The sequence below is a fragment of the Apteryx mantelli genome, chromosome 5, assembly GCF_036417845.1.
Source record: "Apteryx mantelli isolate bAptMan1 chromosome 5, bAptMan1.hap1, whole genome shotgun sequence".
Taxonomy (NCBI): Eukaryota; Metazoa; Chordata; class Aves; order Apterygiformes; family Apterygidae; genus Apteryx; species Apteryx mantelli.
The window spans coordinates 17,455,034-17,480,524 of record NC_089982.1 but is presented as its reverse complement, the minus strand read 5'-3'; the positions used below and the strand labels follow the sequence as shown (position 1 = coordinate 17,480,524).

Sequence of the window (25,491 nt, the reverse complement as noted above, 5' to 3'; positions counted from 1 at the left end):
TTATAACAGAGTATAGAAAATCCATGCTAATACTATTTGACAGCAGAGATGACTTTTGAAATGTGTCATTATCAGTAACAGAGGTTTTATTGTAAAAAGTGATCAGATATTTTTGTTTTTCTCCACTCAGCTGTCCCATTTCCTCCAAGTCACCGGCTCACAGCTAAGGAAGTGTTTGATAATGATGGAAAGCCCCGTGTGGATATCTTAAAGGCACATCTTATGAAAGAAGGGAGGCTGGAAGAGAGTGTTGCTTTGAGAATAATAACAGAGGGAGCTTCAATTCTGCGCCAGGAAAAAAATTTGCTGGACATAGATGCACCAGTCACAGGTTAGTATGGAGTTATGATGGTGGAGGTGATGGTTGCTGGTTTGGGACATGTTAAGTAATGCATTAGTGAATGTGGCTTCCTAAGGAGCTGAAAGGAAGCTTCACATTAATTTACCTCTCCAATACTTGATTCTTTCTTTGTCTGCTGCCGCTAGGATAATGGAGGCTGCTAAGCATCTTGTAAATTAGAGGAAAGGATCATTGCTGCAGGACCCTTCTTGTTTCTGAGGTAGATAGCAATTTTAGTCTATAGTGGGAGAGTAGAAAATTTTTATTAAACTTGAAAAAGCATCTGGCCTCTTGTTCTAGATATTAATTCCATAATTTTATAGATGTCCTTCACCACAGTAGCACAATTCAGATGTACAGTCACAGTTTGGCTCTGCAGGAACAATGGTGTTACAGTAAACAGAAATTTTAATTAAATGTTAAGGAAAATAACAAGTAGAGCAAAAAAGAAAAAAATTAGCAGAATCCCAGTTTGTGTTGCCTGGGGGATTAATGAATTGTGCTGGTTGCAGAACCCATTCTGCCCTAGGCTATCAAACATTACCACCCACTCATTAATCCTCAGGAAATGCCTTATGCTTTGTACTTCCTTCTCTAATTGTCTCCTGCCTCAGAGTGTATTCTGAACATATGAATGCATTTGCTTGCTCTAATGTGACCCCCCCCCTTCCCTTTTTTGTTGCTGTTATCAAAGGTGAACGTATTTTTGGCAGGAAGCCTATTTGTAGCATAGAAAGTTAGTTGTGGGGCAAAAGATTGCTAATTCCAGCCAGCCTAAATGATGAACCCTAACCATAAAGCTTGTTTTAAGATGGCAGGTCCTTTTGTCACTTTTGTTTCTGGGAAGCCCTGACAAGAGCCAAAGAAATAGGTTCTTCTGTTGCAGAAGAAGAAGGGTTACCAGTCTTTGTGATCAGTACTGGCAGCATTCACCAAAAACTATAGAGAAGTAGTGAATGCTTCATTTTCAGGAAACCCTCTCCAAAACTAGAGAGGGTAGTGTCTGGACTAGAATGATTTAAAAGTTATTAAAGCTTGTAATTCTTCAAGTGACATCCAAGTAGGGGATTCTAGGCTGACCTGGGGAGGGAATGGGTATCTTCTTGTGTAGTAATAGCTTGTCATGCTGCCCTATCATTCTGGTGGAAAAGGTGTCAATCATGTTGCAGCTCATGGATGAATAAAGGAAATAGGAGGAATAAAAGGCTCCTCTGAACAGACTGAGAAGAGAATAGGATAGAATCCTACAGGCATTTCCTTAAAAGGAGGAATACAGACTTTTCTGGGCATGAAATGGAAGAAGTTCTAGAGATGCAACAGTGCGGTCCTGAACTGAGCGATATAATGTGCAGAAATTCTACCTTTCTGTCATTCTACCTTTCTACCATTCTACCTTTTCTGTCTTTGTGGTTTTTGATTTTTTTTTTTTTTTTTTTTTTAATCCATTGAGACATACAGGCTGTCAGAGGACAGGTCTACTCTGTCCCAACTGCTTTCCATAAGTTCATCTTTGACATTCTCCCTCCCCCCCCCTCTTTTTTTTCCTTAAATGCTTTTGAAGGTGTCTGAATTGTTCTGAATTGAGTTTTGGTGATTAATCTCCTGAAGTTTACCCCCACTGTAGATCATTGGTATAGTTTAAGTCTTTGATTCTTTTTTCAGTTGAGCCTATGTCTTGCTTTGTTCCTGCTTTTAAAATTATTCTCATACAGTGATTTGTGATATTGCAGTATTCTTCAGGGTGGCTGAAAGTTATTCTCTTTTAAGCTAATGTAGGAAAGGTGGACTCCTAATGCTTGTTAGTGGGGTAGCTGAGAAGTGCTAATGTTCTGTGTGAAGAAACATGAAAGCTGGAGTAATGAGTGATCATCAAAAGAAGAAAAAAAATCTGAAAGGAGGCTGGAAAAGCTTGTGAGGCACCTTGTGGACCTGGCAATTTGCTCTGTATTAGGAATAGGACAGCAGATGACTGGATAAAGAGAATATCAATTGACTGATGATCTGGTGAAAGTGTAAGGAATACAGGCAGTCAAGAAATAACTGGAGTGGAGCAAATGCTTTTTCAAACATATAGAAGAACAAACAAAAATACTGATACAATGGAGAGGAAAATAGATTTTAGATAGGGCAAACAAACCTGTGGAAGAGTGACAGTCATTAATGATTAATACGGGATTGTTTGTGGCACATGCATTCATCTTTCAGAAACATATGCCTGTAGCTGGTTAATGAGAAGATGATCATCAAAGAGAAGAGAGAGAAGACCATAACTGTTGAAGTAAGAGCATTGTGGATTAGTCCAGGAACTCCTGGTATCCGTCATGTTCTTGATAAATGTTAAAGAACATGAAAAGTTTTTCTTAAAGCCTTGGGTACCTACTCCTTAGTTTGGAATTTATCTTCTGTTAATTTTGAGGGATAAGATAATTGTCCTCAAAAAATATCCTAGACCTCAGTTTATGTGCAAAATCACTTGAAATAAAATGGGTACATAGGAGGACAAGATTTGTGTAATTGAAGAGAGAAATCCTGAAAGGCATCTTAATGTGGAACACACAATCCATTATTTGTGTTTACATGTAAAACTTCTTCTGGATCTGTGGTTAGCTGAAAGCACTGTGATTGTCATTCTGAATTAATACATTTTGTTTTCAGATTTGGCTAGGTTATAATAAGTCTTCTGAAAAATTGCTGATGAGTTCATTTGGACCTTAGCTCAAATTTGCATAGCCTTAGTTTGCTGCAGTTCTGGCTCATAAGGAAGGTGAACCATTCCTGAAGTGTAACTCAGGGCTGCTTTTTGCTTGCTAGGTATGATTCTGAACAGAGCCTGAACTAAGAAGAGAGATCATAACTCCTGTGCTAAAAGGGACCTTTTCTGGCATCTAGGAAGTGATGGGGTTGTTTTTTTTGTTGTTGGGTTTTTCTTTTTTTTCTGATTGTGAATTGGGATAGTGGGAGAGAACAGGGTAAAAAAAAAAAGAAAGTGAATGCTTGGAGGGAAAGGCTGGAAGTCAGGACTGAAAACAGTGACAGGGACTGCTGAGCAGACAACAGGGAAATGGGTGAGACTGGACACTTGACTTGGCCAAAAGTGTATGTTGGAGATAGAAAGCATGGAGACAGGGAAATGGTCAAGAGATTGAGTCGGAGGGTGATGGAGAGTGGCTGGGCAGGCAAAGTAGGAGAATAAGCAGAAGAGGTTGATGGGGTATTGGGGCTAGCTAGGCAAGGCATGTGGACTGGGAGATGCTGGGAGCACCTGGAGGAGTGGATCTGGTTGCAGAGTGAGAGCTGTGGTTGGAGAAGCTACCAGTATAGACCTGTGTCTTGTGACTGGCAGCAGCGAGGTGCTGGCAGAGGGTTGTAGGCCCATCCAAGTCCCCGGCTGGGGGAAGAAGCAAGCCAGGGGCGCTGGGCTTACGGGGTGCTTTCAGGCTGCCTGCAACATTGTGGGAATACCCACGTCAGCTCCAGCCCCAAGGGAGCAGACAGACAGCAGGGAAAGGGGGTGCTGCTGCCCTCCATGGGGGGATTCTTCCCTGACTTCTTCCTCTGCACCCTCCTTTCTTAGAGGTATGTGGTCTTTGTTTCAAGGTCATGGGTTTAATGAGGTTGATTTACCATTAGACTACAGCTGTTCAGCATTCAGATGAAAGATGTTGGTATGACAGCTTTAGGATTTCCTGACCTATTTTATGTACACAGCAGTATAATGACACATGGACAAATTGCCTCTTTTTTTTAAGGCTGTAGAAGTGTAGCTCTGAACCTCCCTGACTGCAATATTTACTGAAGTAACACTTCCAAGCACTGTTGGAAATGCCAGGATTAGGATTGCCAGGCTAACTTAATGTGATCTTATTATATAGGTTCATTCTTAAACAGAATAAGTTTGGGCAAGTGACTTACACTACCCTTTGCATAATGGCTAGCAAGTTACCTGCTTGTTTTTATGGGGGCTTCACTTGCAGGTCTAAAATCTGCCAGGTACTGAACACTCTTAACTCCATGCTAAGCATGTGTCCCTTTGACCTTAATGCACAGGTATGTGGGTTTTTTTGTGCATGGGTATGTGTGTATATACTTTCTTATATTATAGAATTATCTGTACAATGATAAGTTCTTTAGGTTCTGAATATGTTATGTCAGAAAAACAAATTTAGGTGAAGCCTTTGGCATGAATGTTGCCTTGCTTGGCTCCCAGTCTGTAAAATGGGCATTTTGGCTCACGTGTGTTGGGAAGGCAGTAATTCACGTCTTTTGGAATGGTGAGATACTGTTATGCTGAGTGTTGCTGAAAGTGTGCAAGCAAGTTGATCATGCTGTCTTCAGAGTAAGGTTTCTAAAACTTCCGTAACTAAAGCATATTTCATACAAGTGAGCAGAACACAACTTGAATAGTTGCTCACTGCATGAGTACGGTTCATTCTGTTTGATACATGGAAAAGAGCAGAAAGTGACTATATAATTAAGGAATGTGTAGCATAATGCATATGTAAAAGAGGTTGTACTTGAAACCTTAATTCTGTCACATCTTAAATATGGAGTTCTTTTTTGCCAGCGTTTGTTTGCTTTACTGACCAGGTATATGATTTATTGACATTAAATGGACCACAGTTTATTGGCCCTTTTCAAAGCAACCGAAACTGCACTTTTGGAACATGCTGCATTAGTGTTCTCCTACATCTGCAGAAATTGCCACCAGCTACAAAGGGTTAAATAGTTTTATTAATCTGGAAGGGATGGGATAAAATACAAGAGGCCAAAGGTCACATTACTGAAGTTGATTTCAACAGCAAAGTAACTGATGACAGCAGCCGATTCCAGCTTGGAAGCTGTATCTAATTTTGAATTTGGCCCTATTTTGAGCAGAGTGGGTTGCACTAGATGACCTTTCAGCCTTAATTATTCTGTGATTCTAGCTTACACGTCTTAAACTACTTACTCAACTACAGAGGAAATGGTATATTTGAAACTGAGACTCTAAGTGCTAGGTTTGTCCAATATCTGTTGTTACATGACTTTACCTATACCTTTTGGACTATATTTCTTGATGATACCATTAGGTTTAAAGATGCTGAATGAAAATGACATGGCATAGCTTGCATATTTGATTGCACAAGTGAATATACTTGTAAGATATGTGTGTTGGGTTTTTAAGGTAAGTCCTTTTTTCCTGTTGATATCTATTTTAAAAGTAATGAATGTGTGCTTTGTCTCTGCCTGTAACATGTGACATCTCTCAGTGTGCACTCGTTTTGGTTAGCCTCTGCCCATCATTATTAACAGACTTTCCTCTAGTAAACCAAGAACACAGAAATCTAAGCCATATTCCTTTTTATAAACTTATGCTTTTTTGCATATGGTATTTATGTGCAATGCATGGACATTACACAGGCAACTGCACAGGACAGATGCTCTCAGTTCTGCTTGTATGGGTACCATCGCCAGCAGTAGCAGTGACAATAGCTTCTGGCTTGGTGACAACAGCCAGGCCACGTGCAGGCACAGGGGTGGCATCTCTCAGTCCCCCATTTAGGAAAATTGGAAATTAGGTAAAACAAATGCATCTTCTTGATCTAAACCTTCAGATGCTTTCTGGAGAAAGCCTTAACTGAGTGCTGTCCTCTGCTGAAAGCTTCCTGGAATGCCAGGTGCCTGCAACTTAGTATGTGCAGAAAGGCAAGCACCAGATGAAGGCAGAATAAAAGCTTGATGTGGCTGTGTAGAAAGTTTTATAGAAGAAAGGGAAACAATTGTCTCAGTCTCTGCAGGTCTGTTCCTTGGCCATATTGGGTTTCTCTATTAGTCCTAGTTTTGCAGCTCCCATGTTTATGGATGTTGTAGATGCAAAGAAAACTGTGGCTTGCAGAGCCTTTCTCGCTGTTCCCTTCGTGTTGCATAATTTCAGGTAGGGCATGTGTATTTCTTATAGGAATGTAAGTACTGGTCTTGTTCATGTTGAGGGGTGATATACCTAGTTTCAGCTTGACTGTATTTTGGGGGGGTGGGGGGGGGAGGAACACTGGCTTAGTTGAACGTCACAGTGGTATGGAAATACAACTTTAATACTTCCTTTGTCTGTAATGTTTGCATTGTAGTGAGGACATTGAGAGCTGGTGCAAATGATTTCTAAACTTATGGGGTGGGGAGTGGGAGGGGGGTCGCAGCCACCTGAGTGTGGCCTGAGTGGGAACAACCGTAGGCAGCTCTGATGGCCTTCAGAGGCCTTTGTGCATTCTAGGCCCATAAAAAGACCGTAGAGGGAAAGCCCTTTCCTGCCAGTAGGGGCTGATTCTCCACTGTTTTGTTCTTTCTAGCCTTTATGATCTTTGAGGCTTCCAAATACTCCCTGGGGAAGTTATTCTGTGTGATAAGAGGGCCTCTAGGGTCTGAACATTTAGTCATGTTCCGCGTATGTTTTTCCTTTACCTAATTTCTTTCACTTGGTAGCATAAAATAATGTCAATAGGCTGCCAGTGCTGCATGAGTTAAAACTTTGTAAGTGTCAGGACCTTCTAGCTAAAGTGATCAATGCTAAGGCAAGCTAATAAAAGTGTTCATGCTCGCATTACGGTAAAAAGGCAGTAACATTTAAAATTACATCCAACTGTAGCACACACTTAAATGATCTGCTGCAATTGGAGAACCAAGCTAAAATATTTTTTTTCTGTTTTTTATATTTGGAGCAGTTCAAGATAGAATTCCAGTGTGGAAAATAAACAAGATTGCTTATTAGGGGCCTACAAGTAATGCAAGATCTATCTATATTAGCAGAGCATCAAAGTTTGTCTGAAATTAACATTTCAGTAAAAGCAATTTTAGTTAAAACTTGTCTATTTCACACTTCAGTAATTTAATTTATACTCTAAACCTAATGTACTGTGATTACTGTTGAGGAGACTATTGAATTTCCAAACTACTGTTATAACTAAAATATTTACTTTTGCGTATCAGAAAAAGCATTCAAATGATCAAATTCCAAAACTGCACAGTGAGTAGTTCATGTCTTCTGGTTACAGTATGACACTATTTGCTCTGTGTCTCAGCCACGGAGTGGTATCTTTCAGTTGTGAGATGCAGTAACTTCTTAAACAGTTTTAACTGTATTGCTAGTCACTGTCAGAACATGCTAATATTTTGTTCATTCAAGCCATAAAGTGACTGAGATTTCCATGTTCCTGGTACACCTACATCAATTTAAGTTTCCGCATTATACTGGCATACATTCCCCGAGTGGACTGAGACCACCAATTTTCAGCAATATTCATTTCAGCAAATACTTCCAGATTAATTTCAGCAAATATTCCAAAAAAATTGCCTGCAATTAATTCCTCTCTCTCATAGGAAACTTAGCTTGTGCTGAAGAGAGGTGAATGTTAGGTTGAAACTTTTACTTGTTTCTACCTTAAACATCAATTCTGGGTCTCATGTGCGTAAATAATGATTTCAACACTACAGGTAATTACAAACTGTGGAAGAGGAGGAAACAGAAAGTATCAGTTGCACTATCTACTCTTGCATTCTTCTTGAAAACAAATGATAGTCCGTTGCTTTTACATGCCTGTGTAAGGCAGGTGTGTTCTCTGACTTAATACATAGATTAGACTATATGAAAAAAATTTTGCTTTTTTTTGAAAAAAAAACAAAACTCTTTTCTCAATGTATGCATTTCTGCAACAATTTTGAGTGCAGTTTGCTGTTCTAATAATTCTTTGCCTTAGCATATCACTGTTTAATAGGTTATTAAAATACAGAAAACCTGCACATTAAAGTACAGGTAAAAATAATTTATGATCTAAACATACTGCTTAACAGCTAAAGTGAACCAGACTGGATCTTTTAATGGGATTGCTGATTGAAACTGCCATGCTGCAGCTCCTTTGCATGCTTTATTGGGAGCTCTCAATATACCAAGGCACTTCTGGCTTAAAAACTGGGACTTCCAAAAGAAAGCGAAGATGCAAGGCTGCGTGTACTCAATTTTTTTGGATCTATTCCTTCCCTAAATGCATCTGTTGGTTCCAGATAGGGATTGAAACGTGCCTGCCTGGATTCCTGGTAGAACAAAGTGATTGCATCTTGTAGTTTAATTGAGCTGCTTCAGACATTAGCATCTGACATTTTGGCAGAGCTGATGTTTTCTAGTAGCAGCTGCTTAAATCCATCTTTATTGGCAAGACAGTGGATACTACAGACTCTATCCTTTACAACTACCTCACTTGTTACTCCTTAGAAATAATCCATTTATAGTTAATTTGTTTTGGTGCAAAAATCATATAGTCAAATAAGTTGAAGTGAAATGATTGAATCTTAGATTCCCTTCAGAAATGTAGCTTAATTTGATGCTGTGAAATGGAGGAGCAAATACGTATTGGCATCAATTCAGCACAGAAGTTGAATTGAATAAAAAATAACCACCCACAAAAATACAAAAACAAATGCTTGCAAATCTATAAATTTTCTTAGGGCTTTGTTCTGACCATCTCATTTTTATCTTATTCAGTGTGTGAATACTTCTTCCGCATATAAATATTTATAGCACAATATAGCATGTTAGCATTTCTTCTACGGCTACTCCACAAGGACATGTGCTGTCATAGGAGTGGTATTTCTTTTAGCTTCTCAAAGATTTTTTTTTGGGGGGGGGGAGAGAAATGAAACTTGTGAAGCAGCTTTTATCTTTGCTTTGCAATTATGTAATCAGGGGCACAACTTGAGTTAGAGTTTGATAGTTCTAAATCCTTGACACTTGATTTCTTCCTCTAAAATCACCATGATATTTGCACTGTATAATAATACTCTTTAGAAGTAAAGAGGTGCTTTGTTCTTAGCTTTTGTGTTCTCTTTGCTTTGCCTAATTATTTCTTCTTTTGATTCTGGCCTCAGGTTAATTTAGCTCAATCTCAAGTTGTCGCTTGTATTGGGGAAGCAGGGTGGGAATCCAGTGGGATCACTGTGCTGAAATCACAGCCACCCACATTCCCTGCTCTCCCGTTTTGGCTGGAGCAGCTCCTGACATGAGTGAGACACAGAACGGGGAAGAGGGGAATTCCAGCATATTGTTTCCCTTTTTATTCCATTCCCGCCCCCCCCCCAGCAAAATAAAAGTCTGATAGTTTTGCACAAATTCAAGTTCCCCACATTTTTTTCCTTTTGTGTGTGTAAGATAATAGAGGATAAAGATTTTTGTGTATGGAGGGAAGGGGGATTCTGTGCTATTCATACCATACCTGCAGCGATTGTGGAGCAGCTATAGTATAGCCGTCAAGCTGGGAACAGTTATGAAAGAGGAAAAAAGGAACTGGAGGAGTGTGAGGGGGTGGACTAATAGCAAGACAGAGACAAACAGCGTCTTTTTGTTAGCTGATAATTGCCACTTGGAGACTGTATCCTGATGAGATAAACCACTGTGTTTATGTGATTTGGGAATTGCTGTACAGATGTGTGCCCCTACTGTTCAGAGTCCAGTTGCACTTTTGGAAACAGCAGCAGCTGCCTCTTGCCTTGCACTGTGCTTGCAGGTGTGTGCCCAGCCTTCAGGCACCAGAGCCGCCTTGTGATGCCCTGGCGAGCGCGCAGGAGGCGCCTAGCACAGCCTGCCCTGAGAGAGGTTAGAGACGGTACCAGTCATAACTCAGAGCAGGACTCAGGTAGCACTAGAAGTTGGGCATGATGCTTGTCTAAGGAAAGATTATGTTATTCTGGGATGGGTTCTTTTTCTACTTCTTCCTGCCTTTAGATGCCTTTTCATTGGCATTTTAAGTATTCTAAGAAATACTCCTAGAGCTGAGGCAAATGTTGTCTCTATTCAATTTTCTGCATTTTATCCCGATAAGAATTTGTAGAATGATTTTCAAATGTATACGATAATCTCTGTGAAGATTTTTGCCTCTTTAAATGGAAAAAATGTTATAGTTCAAAACATTTTAGTTAGGTTTTAAAAATCTAATAGTTTAGAATTGTCTTTAAACTCTGTAAAAACCATGCTCTCTAAATGTGTTCCCCAATTGTTAAGATTCATGGTGCGGAGCAGGAGCGTATTTTCAAATTCCAGTTAGTTTCAGAGGGTCTTGGTAAATGCCGCTCCCAGGGCACTGTGGGGATAGCGTGCATTACTTGTACTGGTAGGATGTCAAGCCATAAAATGTTGTCCTGACCCATAGGGTCCTTATGTGCCTTTTTAGGGCTTCAAAGCATTAAATGGGGACTGAGTTTCAAATTGGTCCTTGCTGCTTTTTCCAGAATTACTGTGTTGGCCTCTGCTTCTTTTCCTTGGGACTGGGCATCTAAATCTAGTTGAAATGGTATTAATACCACTCAAGATGCTAATTACTTCCTGAGAAAGTATTTTTGATAAGGAAGGAGTATCTTTTTTCTTGTCCTCTGAAGAAGGCTTGGCAAGAATTAAAATTTGAAGAGGAATCCAAGTCCTATGCCATTTTGCCTGCCTTTATTGCATAAATGATAATAATAAATGCTTTGTGTAAATAATCCATTGAGTTCAGCAGTTGTCTTGAAGCACTTTAGAAAGTGAGTGGTGTTGCTTTTTGTGGGTTTTCTTGGTTTGTTTTGGATCCAGCTACATCATCATCATCTTTAAAACGGGCAAGCCAAGGGCACAAGGGCAGTGGATTAAGCTCCAGTTCTAGAGCCTGTGGCCAAGAATGGAAACGGGTCCTTGGTGCTCAGCGCGAGAGGAGCACTGCAGAGATTCCTCTGGGCTCGCTAGGTGCAGCAGCAGCAGCATTGCTTTCAGAAGTTACTTTTGAAAGTTGCTGTGTTCAATATTTGACTCACTTTTATTCCCTTCTTCCTCCCTGCCCCCCATCTACCTCTACAAAAAGATTCTGCCTCTACAAGTGGGGAATACCACAAGAGGATTGTTTCAATCAAAATAGATTGAACTCGGAAATCAAAATGAACTGCTGATGAGAGTTCACTATAGGAGTTTAACCAGCCAGAGAAAAGATAGCTTTTCCTGAATAATCAAGGAGATTAAATTGAGTGGACTGTCAGACTTATTCTTGATTAATCTGTATTAATAAAGAAGACTTAAAAAATCATTTTAAATCTGTAAACTTAAAAAAAAGAAAAAAAAAAAAAAGAAACAAGCACGCTGCAGTTTATCCTTCCTGCATGTTCTCTTCTGTGTTCAGTGCCCTCTCTCTATTCGGTCTGAGAACTGCAGAGCGGCAGCGTGGGCTGCAGGCATTGCTCGTGGTCACAGAAATCAGTCCTGTGACTTCATCCCTCGGTGAAGTGGCACTGCATGAGCACTTCATTTTCTTTCTGCTTGGCTTACTTTCTGTCACAAGCAATAGTCCTTATAAGAAACCAGAGTTGTCTAAAACAATAATTTATGAAAGCTAATGTTGCTTCTCTGTTCCACTTCATTTGCTTTGTTTTTTATCAGACTGGAAGGAAAAGGCGGAAAGCTAGCCTCAGTGCAGGTACAAAATTAAAAGTGAAGAGAAACAGTCTTAAGAGCTGTTTGTGAGATTAGCCAACATACTTAAAACTAGGTTATATTTTTTTCCCAAACAAACTCAAAAACTGTGGTTGAAAGGTTAAAACTCCTTTGAGGAAAAGCTCACCTTCACATGAGAAAAAGCTAGAAAATACATGTCTTTAAAATCTGCAATTAATTATTAGAGCCAATGTCAGGTGATAGCCATTTAGCCAAGATATGACTTGAAATGAGATTAGCACGGTAACCCAGTGCTGAAGTGAGACAGGTTGCTCTTTAAAACCAATAAAATAATCATGATAGGGATCTGAGGGTTTCTTTTCTTTTCTGTATGTTACACTTGTTATTTTAATGATTGCTTGCAACAGATTAAAAATAGGTTTGTAGTCTACTGGTACTGTTAGAATCACATGGCTTTTTTAGTAAGGTATCTGCTACTGGAAATAGACTTGCTAATTATAGTGTGAAAACTTTATTTTCAAACACATATGAAGGTTACTTATGGTCAAAAGTGCTGCTTAATTTAGAGGGCCAGAATCTTATGTAATTAGATCCTGTGTAGATCAGCAGACCCCCTGTGGAAATCAATGGCATTGCACCAGCTATGAGCTTTTTGACAGAGTAGAATCAGACAATTGGCTTTTTTTTTTTTTTATTAATAAAATAGAGTTTTCCTCCTAGTCATAAAGCAATGCAAAAGAATGTCAAAGAAGGTAAGTTTTATTTGACTCTGTGGACAAGGTGTGTTTGGATTTTGTTGTAAAATTAGAGAAGAGGTGTTAAGGAGAAGCGCGGGGAGAGGTCACTGGCAAAGCAAGATGCAGAATATTTCTGTGGTTCCCTGGGTTTCTGGGGAGGGAGTAAGTGTACTCGCAGGAAGCTGGCCATTTTAGCAATGCAAAAACATCTTTCAGATCACGGCTAGTAATTGAGGGGTGCAAGAGTGGCTTCTGCTTTTTGTGGCCACAGAAGCCACAGAATGCGAAGACTATATCAAATGCACAGCCTACTTCTGAAGCCATTAGCTGTTTAAAATGTAACTGAAGATGCCACCTGGTGGTATGCCTCTGATAACGTCTGGTGCGTCCTCGTGTAGCTGCCGTCAAGGCCATGAGGCTTTCCTGTGCAAGAGCATGGCAAACCATTGCGGGAAGACCAGAACGCAGCGGTCTCCAGCTGTTGCTACAGTCATAGGCCTGTGTGTGTGTGTATGTATGTATAATATGTATGTATGTATACACATATAAGTGTGTGTGTGTGTATATGCGTGTGAGAAGAGAAGCATAAGTGAATAATGCAAATCAACCTTTTATGTGACATCTGAATGTCTTTTTCTAAACAAGCATTTGGGAGAAGTTGCAAGTTATTTTATTGGGGGAGGCAGTGAAAAAGGAACTGGATTTGTATTGGATTGAGGTGGAAATGAAATAAAATGAGAATCTGCTGCCTTTGCTTTGTGCAAATTTTTATAGCAGAAGGAAATGTTTCAACTGCATAAGCAGAAATTTGAAGTTTTGACTTTAATCAGATCTTGTTCCGTGTATGTGTGTGTGTTCTAGAACTGGAAGTGCTGGATTTTTTAATCTGTAAGAATATCAGAAGTAGGAATATCAGCTTTCCTAGCTCTTATGTAAAGCTCTAAGGAGGTGGTTTTCAGGTCTAATATTATTTGACTGGGTAAGGGTTAAAACTTTGTAGCAATAACAGTTATTTTCTGTGCTATTGAAGCTAAATTACTCACTTAAGCTAGTTTAAGCAAAATCAAAGCATTAGTCTGCCAGAAGAAATCTATCTTCTCTCACATTTGCAGGTTTACTCTCATTTCATCACACACTATCTCCAGTCATCAGTGACTTATTCTCCAAAATAAGGCTTTTGTTCAGCATGGGATTTCTTTCCGTAATAAAGATAATGCTGTTGTTTTTATGTTTTTTCCACGTAAGCCCTTTCCTTAAAATCATAGTGTAACTTAGGTTGGCAGGTACCTTTAGAAGTCACCTGGTCCAGCCCCCTACTCAAAGCAAGGCCGGCTTCAAAGTTAGACCAGGGCTAAATTCTGTTGCTTCTTTGCTCATCTTCCTTCCAACTTGCACATGTTCTTTCTTGCCTCTTAAAACCATTTTTCTGAACAGACATCCTACTGTTTCAACAGTGTAATGAGGGAAGGAGATTAACTCTTTGCAGAGCAATCATGTTCTTTAAGTGTCAAGACTATTCCGCTTAATATCTGCCCCTGCTTTATCAATTATCCACATTGTTTTGCTCCAAGAACCCCAGTGACTCATTCTGAGCTCAGACCTTCTCACACTAAGCCTATGAAATGTTTCTTTGACTCTTCATAGAAGAAGGACCATGTGCAGTTCCTTTTCCTGTGTGTGTTTTTCTTATTCTTTTTTTTTTTCCCCTGTGACTTTGTTCTTGAAAAATCTGGCCTTGGTAGAAGTGCTGGGTCATCGTTCTTTACCCAAGACCAAATTCTTTCGTATGTCCTTCCTGTGGCAGGCAGTGTTGACAATGAAGCCGTTGTTAATAGCTATTACTCTGCAGTGTTCGACTGTGAGGGTTTTCCACCATTAAGCTTACAGGAACGTGTGGAGGGGAGCATAGTATTCATAAACGTTGCTTTGAGTGCCTGTGGCTATCTCATCTATACCTTCCTTGGCAAGCTACCTTCCCCGTCTGCCTTTGAACTCACAAATTACTGCTTATGCAAGGCTTTGAAGAAAGAAAAATAACAAACAGACTCCACTCGATGGGTCATTGTTGTAACTGAAACCTTGAACACAGTGAGGGGTGATATTTAAAATACGATTTTCATGTCCTCATGAGTAAAAATAAATCTTTATGTGTACAATTTTGCGTCTTCATGATATAATCTGACTTGCAACAATTTTTTTTTTTTAACCTTTATTCCATTTCAGGATTTGGGCCCAAATATCTTTAAACATGAGAGTGAAGTGTTTGGTTCAGTTCTCGTTAGTACTTTGGGGTATGCGGATATAAGAAAGCATTTCACCAAGGTGTCTGTCTACAGCAAAAGAATGGGGAAAAGTTAGAAGGGTATGCTTTTATCTGGGAGAAATGAGTTTATATTGACAAGAATTCTGTGGAAAATGTGAAAGCTAGTGGTTAGAGTTTTTGGTCCTCTTTTGGTATACTCTCCTCTTTTTTTGTTCTGGAGAACTGGAAACCTGTTTGTAATGTATAAATAAGTATTTCTACCTAGGTGGTGTAATGTCTGTGATCTCAAAGCACAATTGCTATAGCTGATAAATGATACTGTGTGGGTGCTGCATCGGTCGTGAGGCTCTGGCGTATTTGCATGCACACAGGGAATCATGTAATTAAGCACATTAAACTGAATAACACACAGCCTCCCCATTGTTCCTCTTTATGGGTGTAATTAGATGCTGAGAGAACTATAGCAGGAAATAGGAACAGTTTCCTCCTGCCACCCCTCAAACAAGTTTTCAGTTCCAATTAAAATAAATTACATTTTCTACCAGAAGAGATTACTCACATGATGTATGTCATTTAGAAACAGGCACAGAAAGCCTGATGTGGAGGTAAATATTAAAAAAGGGAAAGGGGAGGAGAACAAGCTACAAACCATAACCAATAGGAGGTCAAAAGCTGGTTCTTTGAAGTCAGTTACCTTCTAATAAGAAATTTCTGCAAGACAGATGTTGAATAATTGTAAAAATGCCTCCTCACAAGATTTCAGGTACTAGAGATCCACTTCATTAAACTATATGTAAAGTTTTTAAAGTTTTTTTTTTTTAAATATACTAACCTATATCTTATCAGACTTCTTTAAAAAAGTATTATAGGCCATTTTGTGCCCAACAGCTTCCTATTTTGATCCATCAGTTGTTCCAGGGGTGCACTGTTTGCTGTGTTACTATTGCAAGATGACTTGTAAGACAAACAGAAGAAAAACCTAAATTATGATGCTGCCAGAGAGAATGATATGATATTGGTGCTTGTTTTTTTTTTTTTCTGAAACATCACATAAATTTCATGTCACAAATAAAACTGATGTTAATTTTCAAAGTACCAATAATAAATGAGAAGGAAAAACTTCATAGTGAAAATCATGTTAAAACGAGAAGCTTGACCTTTGGACTATAATGAATTTTAAGATTATTTTATATTTACATTCTTAATTAATAAACTTTGTAAGGGAAAGCAGCTATCTACTACTTTCCTGTACAGGCCATTTTCTTTCCCTCCCAGAGGATAAAAGGATAGCTAGGGTGGTGGGAGAAAGTAGATTTGAGAGAGGAGAAATTCATAATTCTGTAACATCTTCATACATTTTCAGTGGCATTTAAAACTCTTAACAGAAGTTATGGTAAATGATGGCAGTCTCCTTAGCTTAATTATGCAGAAAATGGTAAACTAAATTGCAGGAAAAAATACTCTCTTCTGTCCTTTTCTGAAGTACAGCTGTTTAAGATGTCAATGTAGTCACAAAGCAGCATATATAATAGGTATATTAATATCACTGATTTCCATGTATGGAAAATCTTAATTTCAATGGCTTCCTAATTTGGGTCTACACGGTGCTTGCTATATACTTTACTGTAATGGACATGGGCTAATCACACTCTGGGGCGGTTAAGATCTGGGGAAGAATGCTGGGCCAAACTGATGGGAGCAGGTATGTTTTTAAAATACAGCATGGCTGTTTATGTTCCAGCACTTTCTTATTCTGCAGATGCAGTCCACCTGTGCTTCTGCCTGGTGGAGAAGGCTTCTTATGATGTCAATGCCTGGCCGGCTTTCAGTTATCCATGCTTGCATCTTCTACTTCGTTACCTAAATACGCTTTTAAAGCTGTTCGTACAACACATCTTAAAGTACAAATTCGGCAGTATTTGATGCTTCTTGCAGGTGTAAGAATTTGATCCTTAAAAAACCCCACATGATCTGTAGGTTGATTAGAATACAGAGTAGTAGAATCTTTTGAAGGTTATGATTGACTTGCTGAGTATCTTGATATAAGATACGAGAAAGCAAAAGATTTCAAGGCTGTCTAGTTTATTATTGGGTAGAAGAAGTAGAGATTTGGAGAAGTAGACTGATCAAGCCACGCTTGTTACATTTAAGTTAGGAACAACCTCCCCTTGTTTCTGTGGGAGTTAAGTGTAATATAAAGGTGGTAATGTAGATCTGGACTGAGAGTCTGAACTGCATTTGCAAGATTTGATAGCAGTTCATGTCTCTGCAGTTGTGTGGTAAACTTTCAAGTAAAGGCATTGCTGTGATAATTGAATTGGAAAGTTAACTACGCAATATGGAAGGTAGTTCACTCTCCTCCCACTTCTCCCCCATCCTTTCATCTACAAAAATAGTATAATTCCTGGCAATCTTCGTATTTTCTCTGCAATTTTCCAGTGTCCTTGATGATATTGGAAAAAGTACAAGACTTAATTGCTTCCTTTTTTGAGATATATGAAGAGATTGCTCTTCATATTTTTTTAAATATGTGCTGTTACTTTTTTGGGTTTGAAGTTAAAATGCTGAGACAGTTTTGTAAAATTGGCTGTAATAGTAAATTCTGCTCGTTACATAAGGAATTTAGAGCATGTTCTTGTGCAATCTCTACTGCTAATTTGCCAGCCATGTAACTATAAATATCCTTGTATGCCTGATGAAATCACTGAAGTGTAATAACATTTTATATATTGTTGGTAGAAGAGAGTGACACAAGTCCTTCAGAAGGTATTCTCTCAGGCTGGCAGAACTGGACATCAAAGTTCTCCATTTTCCTTTCATCTCCTGAAATGGCGTGCTGGTGGAAGTGGCGCTTACTCCAGTGTGGCCGTGACCTCCGGACCTGCATTTGCTGCTGATATGGTTTTGTGGATGCTGTTTTGCAGCATCAGCGGGTGATGGACCTGCTACCATGTTCCCCTTGACCCTGGAGCTCTTCTGAACCCATGTTCTGCTGTTTCAGCATGCGAAGCCCACTGAAATCTAACTTGGCAAAAAATTAAGTAATTAAATGTAGTGATTGACTTTTTGCCAATTTAGTATGCTGAAATGGTTCATTTTGCTCAAGGGTGGCTGCCATGAGGAGCCAGAGCTGGGGGGATGGCACCAGCTGGGAAGCTGATTAGCTGAGACTACCAAGAGGCCTCAGGCTGCAATTACATTTACTTATCAGGAAAGCTACTCTGTCATCTCTTTGAAATAAGGTGTTTTTCTGAATGCTCAGGAAAGAATAAACGCCAGTACCTAGGACATGCAACAAATTCGCATGTATAATCTGGGTTTGTCTAGTGTGCATAGTGAAATTACGTAATGCTTTTCTCATTTTTCTTATGGTATGATATATTTAAAAAATAGGGGAAATGCAGCACTACTTGAACAGTAATTTTCTATGGTCCCATGTTGCTAAAGTATTTCTACTATTATGGAAAATTTGCTGATATTTTTCTGGTCCCAGACTCAATATTTGAGTCGTCCTGTGTCAAATGAGCTGCGATTCTTGTGTCATCAAGAAATCGGTACAGCGTGACACTTCTTCAGGATGACTTCTAGCTGGTAAATGCACCTAAACTATACTCATGAAATCTGCTCAAAAGATGAAAAGGTTTTATGTGGTTTTACTGACATAATTCTCTGTGGAACCAATGTAATGGAGGTCAACTGTTCGCTGCTAGGATTAAAAAGAACCTGAAATCAGTATGCGTGTATGAACATACAGGATACAAAGTTTATGTTTATTTTGAGTTTGGGTTTATGCTGTTGTGTATACACATGCATGTGTGTGTGTATATGCGCACATATATATACACTCTGTGCCTGTGAAACATTGGATATTAGGTACTGGTTTATTGGAGAGCAATAGTATCACTTGTGCCAATACTAGAGATTATGGTTTAGTTTGCAATTGTTTGTTTTATGTATAATAAATACTAAATGATGGGGATACTTACTAATTTGCTGCTCTGTGCAAGTTTTTTTATCTGGAGCTGCACCTCTGGTGTATCTTTTGATGAGGGAGGGAAGCCCATGCTCTGTTTTGCTCTAGTCTTTCCAGGATTTTGAATTCTGTCTTTGCAAGTTTCATTTCGTGATGCTCCAAGGAATATGAGCTTTAGCATTCATTTGCTATTTTTTGTCCTTTTCAATCATAAAGGTTGTTGTTAAAGATTTCCTGTTTCTGATGAAAGATGATCTTCTACTTGCTCTTGGTTGTTTCTTCTTAATGGCGTCATTAAAGAAACCAGCTAACCTCGTATAAGACTAAGAAAGCCTTTGCATTTAGTTCTGATGGGAAAGCTTGGAGCTGTAGTCCTTATCTAGGCTGTGGTGACCTGAAGTGGTGATCTTTGGTATTGTCTCCACCTCCATCTGTGTTTTCCTGCTGCAGAATCTACGTGGTTGATCTGGTGCTCCGGCCCTCCTGGGGGTAAGCACCCAGCATTACATCTCTTTCTATTTTGTGTTTGGATGGAGGCTGCTTCAATACTGGGACTGAGAACTGCTTAAAAAATTTTTTTATCCCATTTTGTTAAACCAGAACTAATTGCTGAAAGAAAAACAAACAAAAAAAATTACACTTCTCATGCTGGAGAGAAGTGATCGCATTCTATCATGTGTTCTTTTCTGAGATTAGACAACACAGTCACTCTCAAATAAAAAAATATAAATCACCCAGAAATTTGTTTTCCTGAAAGCATTTTGCAGTATTTCATGGAACAGTTTGTTTTATGCTGAGTCTTGTCACACTGAAACCACAGCAACAGCTTTGCTTTCTCAAAAGCCCTGTCGAAGTTCTGCCAGGTCATCTTCTCCCCTTCTCTCCTGCTTCAGTTTTCGGAGCTGTCTGTGACCTTCTGTTCACTTCTCTATCTGCTTTCTCAGCACATCTCGTCTTGGCTCTTCCCGTTGTTTCCTTTGGCTATCTGAAGCTCACTTCCTCCATTAGTCACTTCCTTTCCTCAGGAACACATGGAATCAGTGCAAGTTTTCACTTTGTTTTGGCTTTCTGTTAAATGCCCTGACTAGAGGCAGATATATAGATACTATAGAACTGCCTCTGAAAGCTTTGGTGCAACCAAGCAGCAGCTTTTTAGTACCAGCATAGCAGTTCTTTATCGTGGTCTGTCGTCGTTCGTATGTGAGATTTAAAACTTCTGGGTCCCTGTGCAGAAGAAGGGTGAGATTCTTCACCTAGAGGGGCCAGTTCAAAAGTCTAAAGTCAGGAACGAGGCAGTGACTGCTGAGCAGCCCCAGAAGGTTGGATTTGCCCTTTGATTTCCCTTTTGAAGCATGGCGACTGTCTTAGGGGCAGGATGGAGGCAGAGTGTCTTTTCTCTAGGTGCCCTGCAAAGCCTGCAAGGTGTATGTCACCCCTCCGCCTGCTGCAGAAAAGTTCCTTTTGCCGTCTCTGGCCTGTCCCTTCTTTGCAATGCAGTTGCTATACCTGCACATAAGCTGATTTAATTATTTTTGCAAAGCCCCATTGTAAAAGAGTTGAAAGGATTTGTATTTTAAAAACAAAGAAGAAAACCTATTTTAGTTTTGTCTTTAATTCTGATTGCTTCAGTAATTTCACTTTCAGTAAACTCCACAAAATTGCCTCAGCACTTGTTGAATGTCCTTCCATATGAAGCAAAGACAAGGTTTCAATACGATACAGTTTGACAACAAGATGTTTAATTTGATTCCTGCATTATGAAGAAATGGGAAGATGTGGTACTTAATGTCGAGTATGTCTGTTAAAAGATCTAAATAAGTTCTGGAGAAAAATTCAATGCTTCTTATTTAAAAAGAAAAGAAAAAAAAAAAGACAAAGTCCTAATGTAGAGGAGATTGTCTCTGTCTCTTTGCTCCCATCTTCCTCAAGTGAAATGGTGTCTGCTGTAGCTGTCTCTGAGATTGGGATGATTGTGCTTAAAAACCAACATGAAAAACAAACCCACAAGTTTTCATATGCATGTTTTATTGAAAATACTTCTGTTTGCAAAGGAGTTGTTTAAATTTATTATTCTCACTTTAGACTTTTTTGATGAGACATATGTAATTATGGAATTGAAACAGATGAAATACATTAGGCCCTGGATAGACTTCAGGCTTTTAGGCCTTTCTGGTTTTTTGCTTCTTGTATCCCAAAGTATGAAATGTATTTTCTCTGCATTTGGTAATGCTAGTACTAATACTTCAGCAAGGCCTGGAGTACTGCTGCGCAGTGATTTTAGACATTACAGCTGGGAGTACTGCAGTACTGAATGTGACACTACTGACATGCCTAGTTTAACATCCCGTTTAAAATATTATGTAGAATTTTTTTTTCCCTCTGGAATTATGGGCATGTGTGTTCTCTGCTTACAACTTAGAAAGCATTAACTTTAATTCAGCTCCTGAAAACTGCTTTTGAAACGAGAATTGCAGCGTGAGCTTGTTTACTGCAGTTCTCAACAGAAGCATGAAGCTTGGCTTGCCACGCAGTGGGTGCCTGCTGTTAGTCCGGGGTGGTGCGACTCAGTGTAGTTAATATTTCATAACCCCGCAAAATGTTTGCTGAAGCTCGTTTTAATGCACTGGGCCCTGGACTCGGGAATAGCTTGAGGGCTCTGCTCCCATGTGTGCTCTGACGGAGTGGAGCACAAATTTTCTCTCTGTGTTACTGCTCACCTTTGCAGAGCTTTCAGCTGTTTTCTCATCATTAAAAATTTTATTCCAAATATTTCATCTTGCAAGCAGCTTTAGTTAGGTGTTTCCTAATTTTGTAATACCGTACTTGGACGTGAGACTGAAGCAGGCATTCTGGCGGCTGATTATAGTCACAAGGCATCATGCACCCTCCCTGTTCTGGGGTTTCTAGAAGTCAGAGAAAGTTACACTGAAATCTCTCCAATTTTTTATTCCGTGAGATAGGTAAGACAGTATGTAGCAATAAATATCAGAGACCTATGTGCTAATACTATTTTGGTTCACATGTTAGTCAGGAGCGTTTTTTTTTTCTAGAATCTAATGTGCCTTCTCCATTTCTTATTTTGTTCACTAGCTCATTATGTACTGCTTGGGCAGACTGGTTTCTCGTGGCAGCTGGCTGCTGTCCTCAGCATAGGCTGCTCCCAGGCGGCTGCTTTTGCTGCTTTGCAGCAGAGCCTGTGCAAGTGGCCACTCCAGCTGGTCACTACGGCAAGGGGGGACGGCTGTAGTTCGGCTGGTAGCAGTGTTCTTGTCACCGGATTTTCTCCAGGAGGAGAAACCAGCCAGTTTCCCAGAGGCTGAGTTAACTCCTTGGTAGCTGCATCGAGTGGTAAGCCATTAGCATCAGAGGTTGTGGGTGCTAGGGTGTCTGTCCACTGCCTTGATTTTGCTGGTGACAAAGCATCTTCAAACAGCAGTTTCGGGAAGAGCGGGAAGGGGGTTCAAGGGGGTCCTGCCACAGAGGAATCGTTTGGTAACTTACTTTATTGCTGTATAAACTGTTTGGAAACTTTCAAAGGGAAGCTACTTCTGAAGAGCAAAATATTTTCTTTGACTGACCTAGGAAAGACGCAAATTTTGTTACAAAGTAACTTTGTTACTTCCTAAGTGTAAACATGTCTGGAAATATTTCTCCTTTAGGTATTGCTATTACCCTTTGTTAACATTTGAGTCAAGCAATCAGAGAATGCAAATACTATTTTACAATGGTTGGTGCCATCGTTTCAGGACTCTCAGTGATATTTAACCACTGTATTCTGGTCATGTTTCTTATACTGCATGTGCATCTGTATGTATTTTTTCATGAGTTCTGTTCATCTGGACTGCTGTTTGTCACCTGCACAGAGGAGGAGCTGCTACAGAATGATCTGGTTCAGATGCTGAGATGGAAATAAATTTGGAAGGGGAACACTTCTGGGAGTGGCAAAACGCATTTGCTGTAAAGAGTGACTAAATACACTGCTCTAATCTTTTGCCAGAGACTTGGGTATATTTAAAAAAACTTGGAAGTCATGTGGTGTGGTCTCTTGTGTTCTGTTGGAGCACGTGGAGGTTTGCTGCTTTGTGCTTTGGGATGGCATATTAATTTGATGTGCAATGGAAAGGTTTTGTCAATAGCTGGCTCAGAGTAGTCCATAAAGGTGCAAGGGGAACAGGACATGGAGGATATGTGTATTTTGCTTGGCTGTTCAGAGGAGCAGTGTCAAACAGTACGAAGAAAAATGATGATGTCCTTGAAGATAGAGCATTCCAGGGGTTAAAAAGGTAAATTTGAAGGGTTTAGGAGCTCCCAGGCAACAACACCCAAGCAAATACTAGGATTTGAAGGCCAAGTTAATTTTCTCGCGCTTTTTATCCTGAGGATTTCTGTGTAACGATGTATGCTGTGTGCTGTCTGTAGCCAAAGGCTTTTGGAAAGTCCTCTGCCTAGGTCTTTGTTTCATTCCACTGAAATGGAAAAGGATTTCTAAGGGGGAGAATCAGGCAGATGTTAAAAAGTTTCAAAAAGTTCCCTGTTCATATAGGCTGACTGGATTAACCAGGCACTTCCCAACTCTGAGCATAACTTTTATATACGGTTTATCTTTTTCTACAATAAATTAAAAAAGGTTAGCTTTTTTAATTCCTCCTCTTTGGTATCGTAACTATTCCAGTTAGCTGTTCAGACTTCATATTGACTTTTTCTTCTGTCTTTTAAATGAATTTAGGACCTTCATATATGTTTTCTAAGTAACTGCTCCATCAAAAAATCCCTCATGCTGATGTGAAACAATCCATCAAATTTTTGCAGAAGTTTATGACACTACTGAAAAGTACACTAAATTGAAACAAAATAACAAAACAAAACATATTGCAGTAACTAAAAGTGTATATATGATATATTTTAAAAAATACAAAGAATGTATGCATATAGATGTACATTACAGGTATACATTATAGATGTACGTCCTAGGTAAGTGGAACTATTGTGCTGTTTTTTTTAATGAAGTTGCCTCAGCCCAGGTGATCAGTATCTAAAACCTGTGGAGCAGATGGTTCTCACCAGGAAAGTGAACTGCACAGTGCAATCTAATAGTGCCAGACCATGCAGGACAATCTGCTGCCTGAGCTTGCCTTACAGGCAGAACGGAAACAACACAGAAGTTACAGACAAAAAATAGTCACAAGCCAAATTGGGGCAGAACCTAAATCCCTGGAATACTTCTAGGGGAAAAAAGGACATACTAGAAGAGCAGCAGGAGAGAATGGATTTTAAATACATAATTACATTTGAGATTAATTCCCTGCTTTCCCTTATCGAACTGCTAAATGGTACAATAAGGAAAGGACTGAATTTAAGGGCTGTGATCCCTGTCCCATGATAAACCCATAAATACATGTTTTGCTGAGCCCCTTGCACAAGAATAGATGTAGAGAACGTTCTTCCATTCTTGGCCTTACAGTAAGCCCTGTAGATTTTGTGTTCTCCACCCTCTTGCCTTCTCTTGGAGCAACATCCAGGTGTTTTGTGGTCATACATCGGTTTATTTAAGTAATTTCTTTTGCTCTGTGATGTTGGACTTGCTGCATGAGCTTCTTATCTCCTTCAGCACAGCTGCATTGTGCTTGTCCTTGGGAGATTCTTGATGTTCCCTCTGAGAGGAGGGATGGGTTTGAATCTCAGAGAGCAGGCTGTCAAGGCAGGTAAGTGTTAATTCATTATCCCTGTAGCAAGTGGGTAGGTTGGATGAAGGTCTGGCAGCAGATGGAAACACAACTAGGAATGAAAGGGAGCGGGAGTGTATACTGCAGCATCACTGGCTGGAGAGGATTCTTGAAATGATTTATTACATCAGGTCTTCAAATGACTCATGTCCATTGGTGTGTCCTAAAATTTAAAATGAGAATTAGGTGGTTCTTGTGATTTAATTCTGCTTCCAGCAATAAAAATTCTGACGTGTAAGAGTGCTTTGATCTGTGCAGTTGTCCTTTTCAAGCAGCCGATGGTTGAGGGAATGTAATTAACTTACAAGTGTGTGTTGCCTCCTACTTGTGCATTTTTTTCATATTTTGCTTTTATGCTTCCTTTTGCTCACATACATGTGAGATTGTCAAAAAGAAATTGCTGTTGTTGTTGTCTTGTTTAGAATTAAACACTTCTCCCTCGCCCCGGTGCTGAAAGGTCCAAGTGAGAGCAGGTGCCAATTTATGGTCTTCAAGGGGGTGAAGTCAGAGACCTCCACACTGCTGGGCGCTCTCCCATGGGTCTCTTGTCAAAGCCATGCTGATAGTGTCCTGTTGATCTGACACTGGATGACTCCACTGCATCCAAGGCAGATGACTGTTGGGTTAAACACAATACCTGTTACTTGCCTTTTCCTTGGGGGCCTTTTGAATGTGCACTGACCCTACCAGTTTCTCCTTTAGCTTTTGCACGGGAGTGGGGCTCTGCATTGCCCAGACTCTGGCTGTGTCAGCCTGGTGTCCAGCAAGGAAGCAGCCATGTGAGTGAAGAAGAGGAAGGACTGGGCAGCTGTGTTTGTCCCAGGTTAGCTGTATGCCACTGGAGAGGAAAGTTGTTGCTAGGTGTTTGAAAGCATCAGTACTTGGGTGAGGTTGCTGAATGGGAGGGACAGAGGTCAGTGTCCCTGCTGCGATGTCCACATGCTGTTCGCATGCAGCAGTTAATTTGGAGGAGGAGAGTCTTGACTGTCAATTAACATACAAGCTTGAGTCTCTCTTAAGA

The 25,491-nt window shown here is 39.8% G+C and overlaps 1 protein-coding gene across 1 annotated transcript in view; it reads left to right on the top strand.

Annotated features, from left to right (window-relative positions):
• The window catches only part of PPP3CA (protein phosphatase 3 catalytic subunit alpha), a 210,853-nt gene that overhangs the window by 87,764 nt on the left and 97,598 nt on the right, over positions 1-25,491 (top strand). Inside the window, exon 2 of the mRNA XM_067297560.1 lies at positions 131-331. Within this exon, the coding sequence (XP_067153661.1) occupies positions 131-331 (201 nt within the window). The remainder of the gene's footprint in view (positions 1-130; positions 332-25,491) is intronic.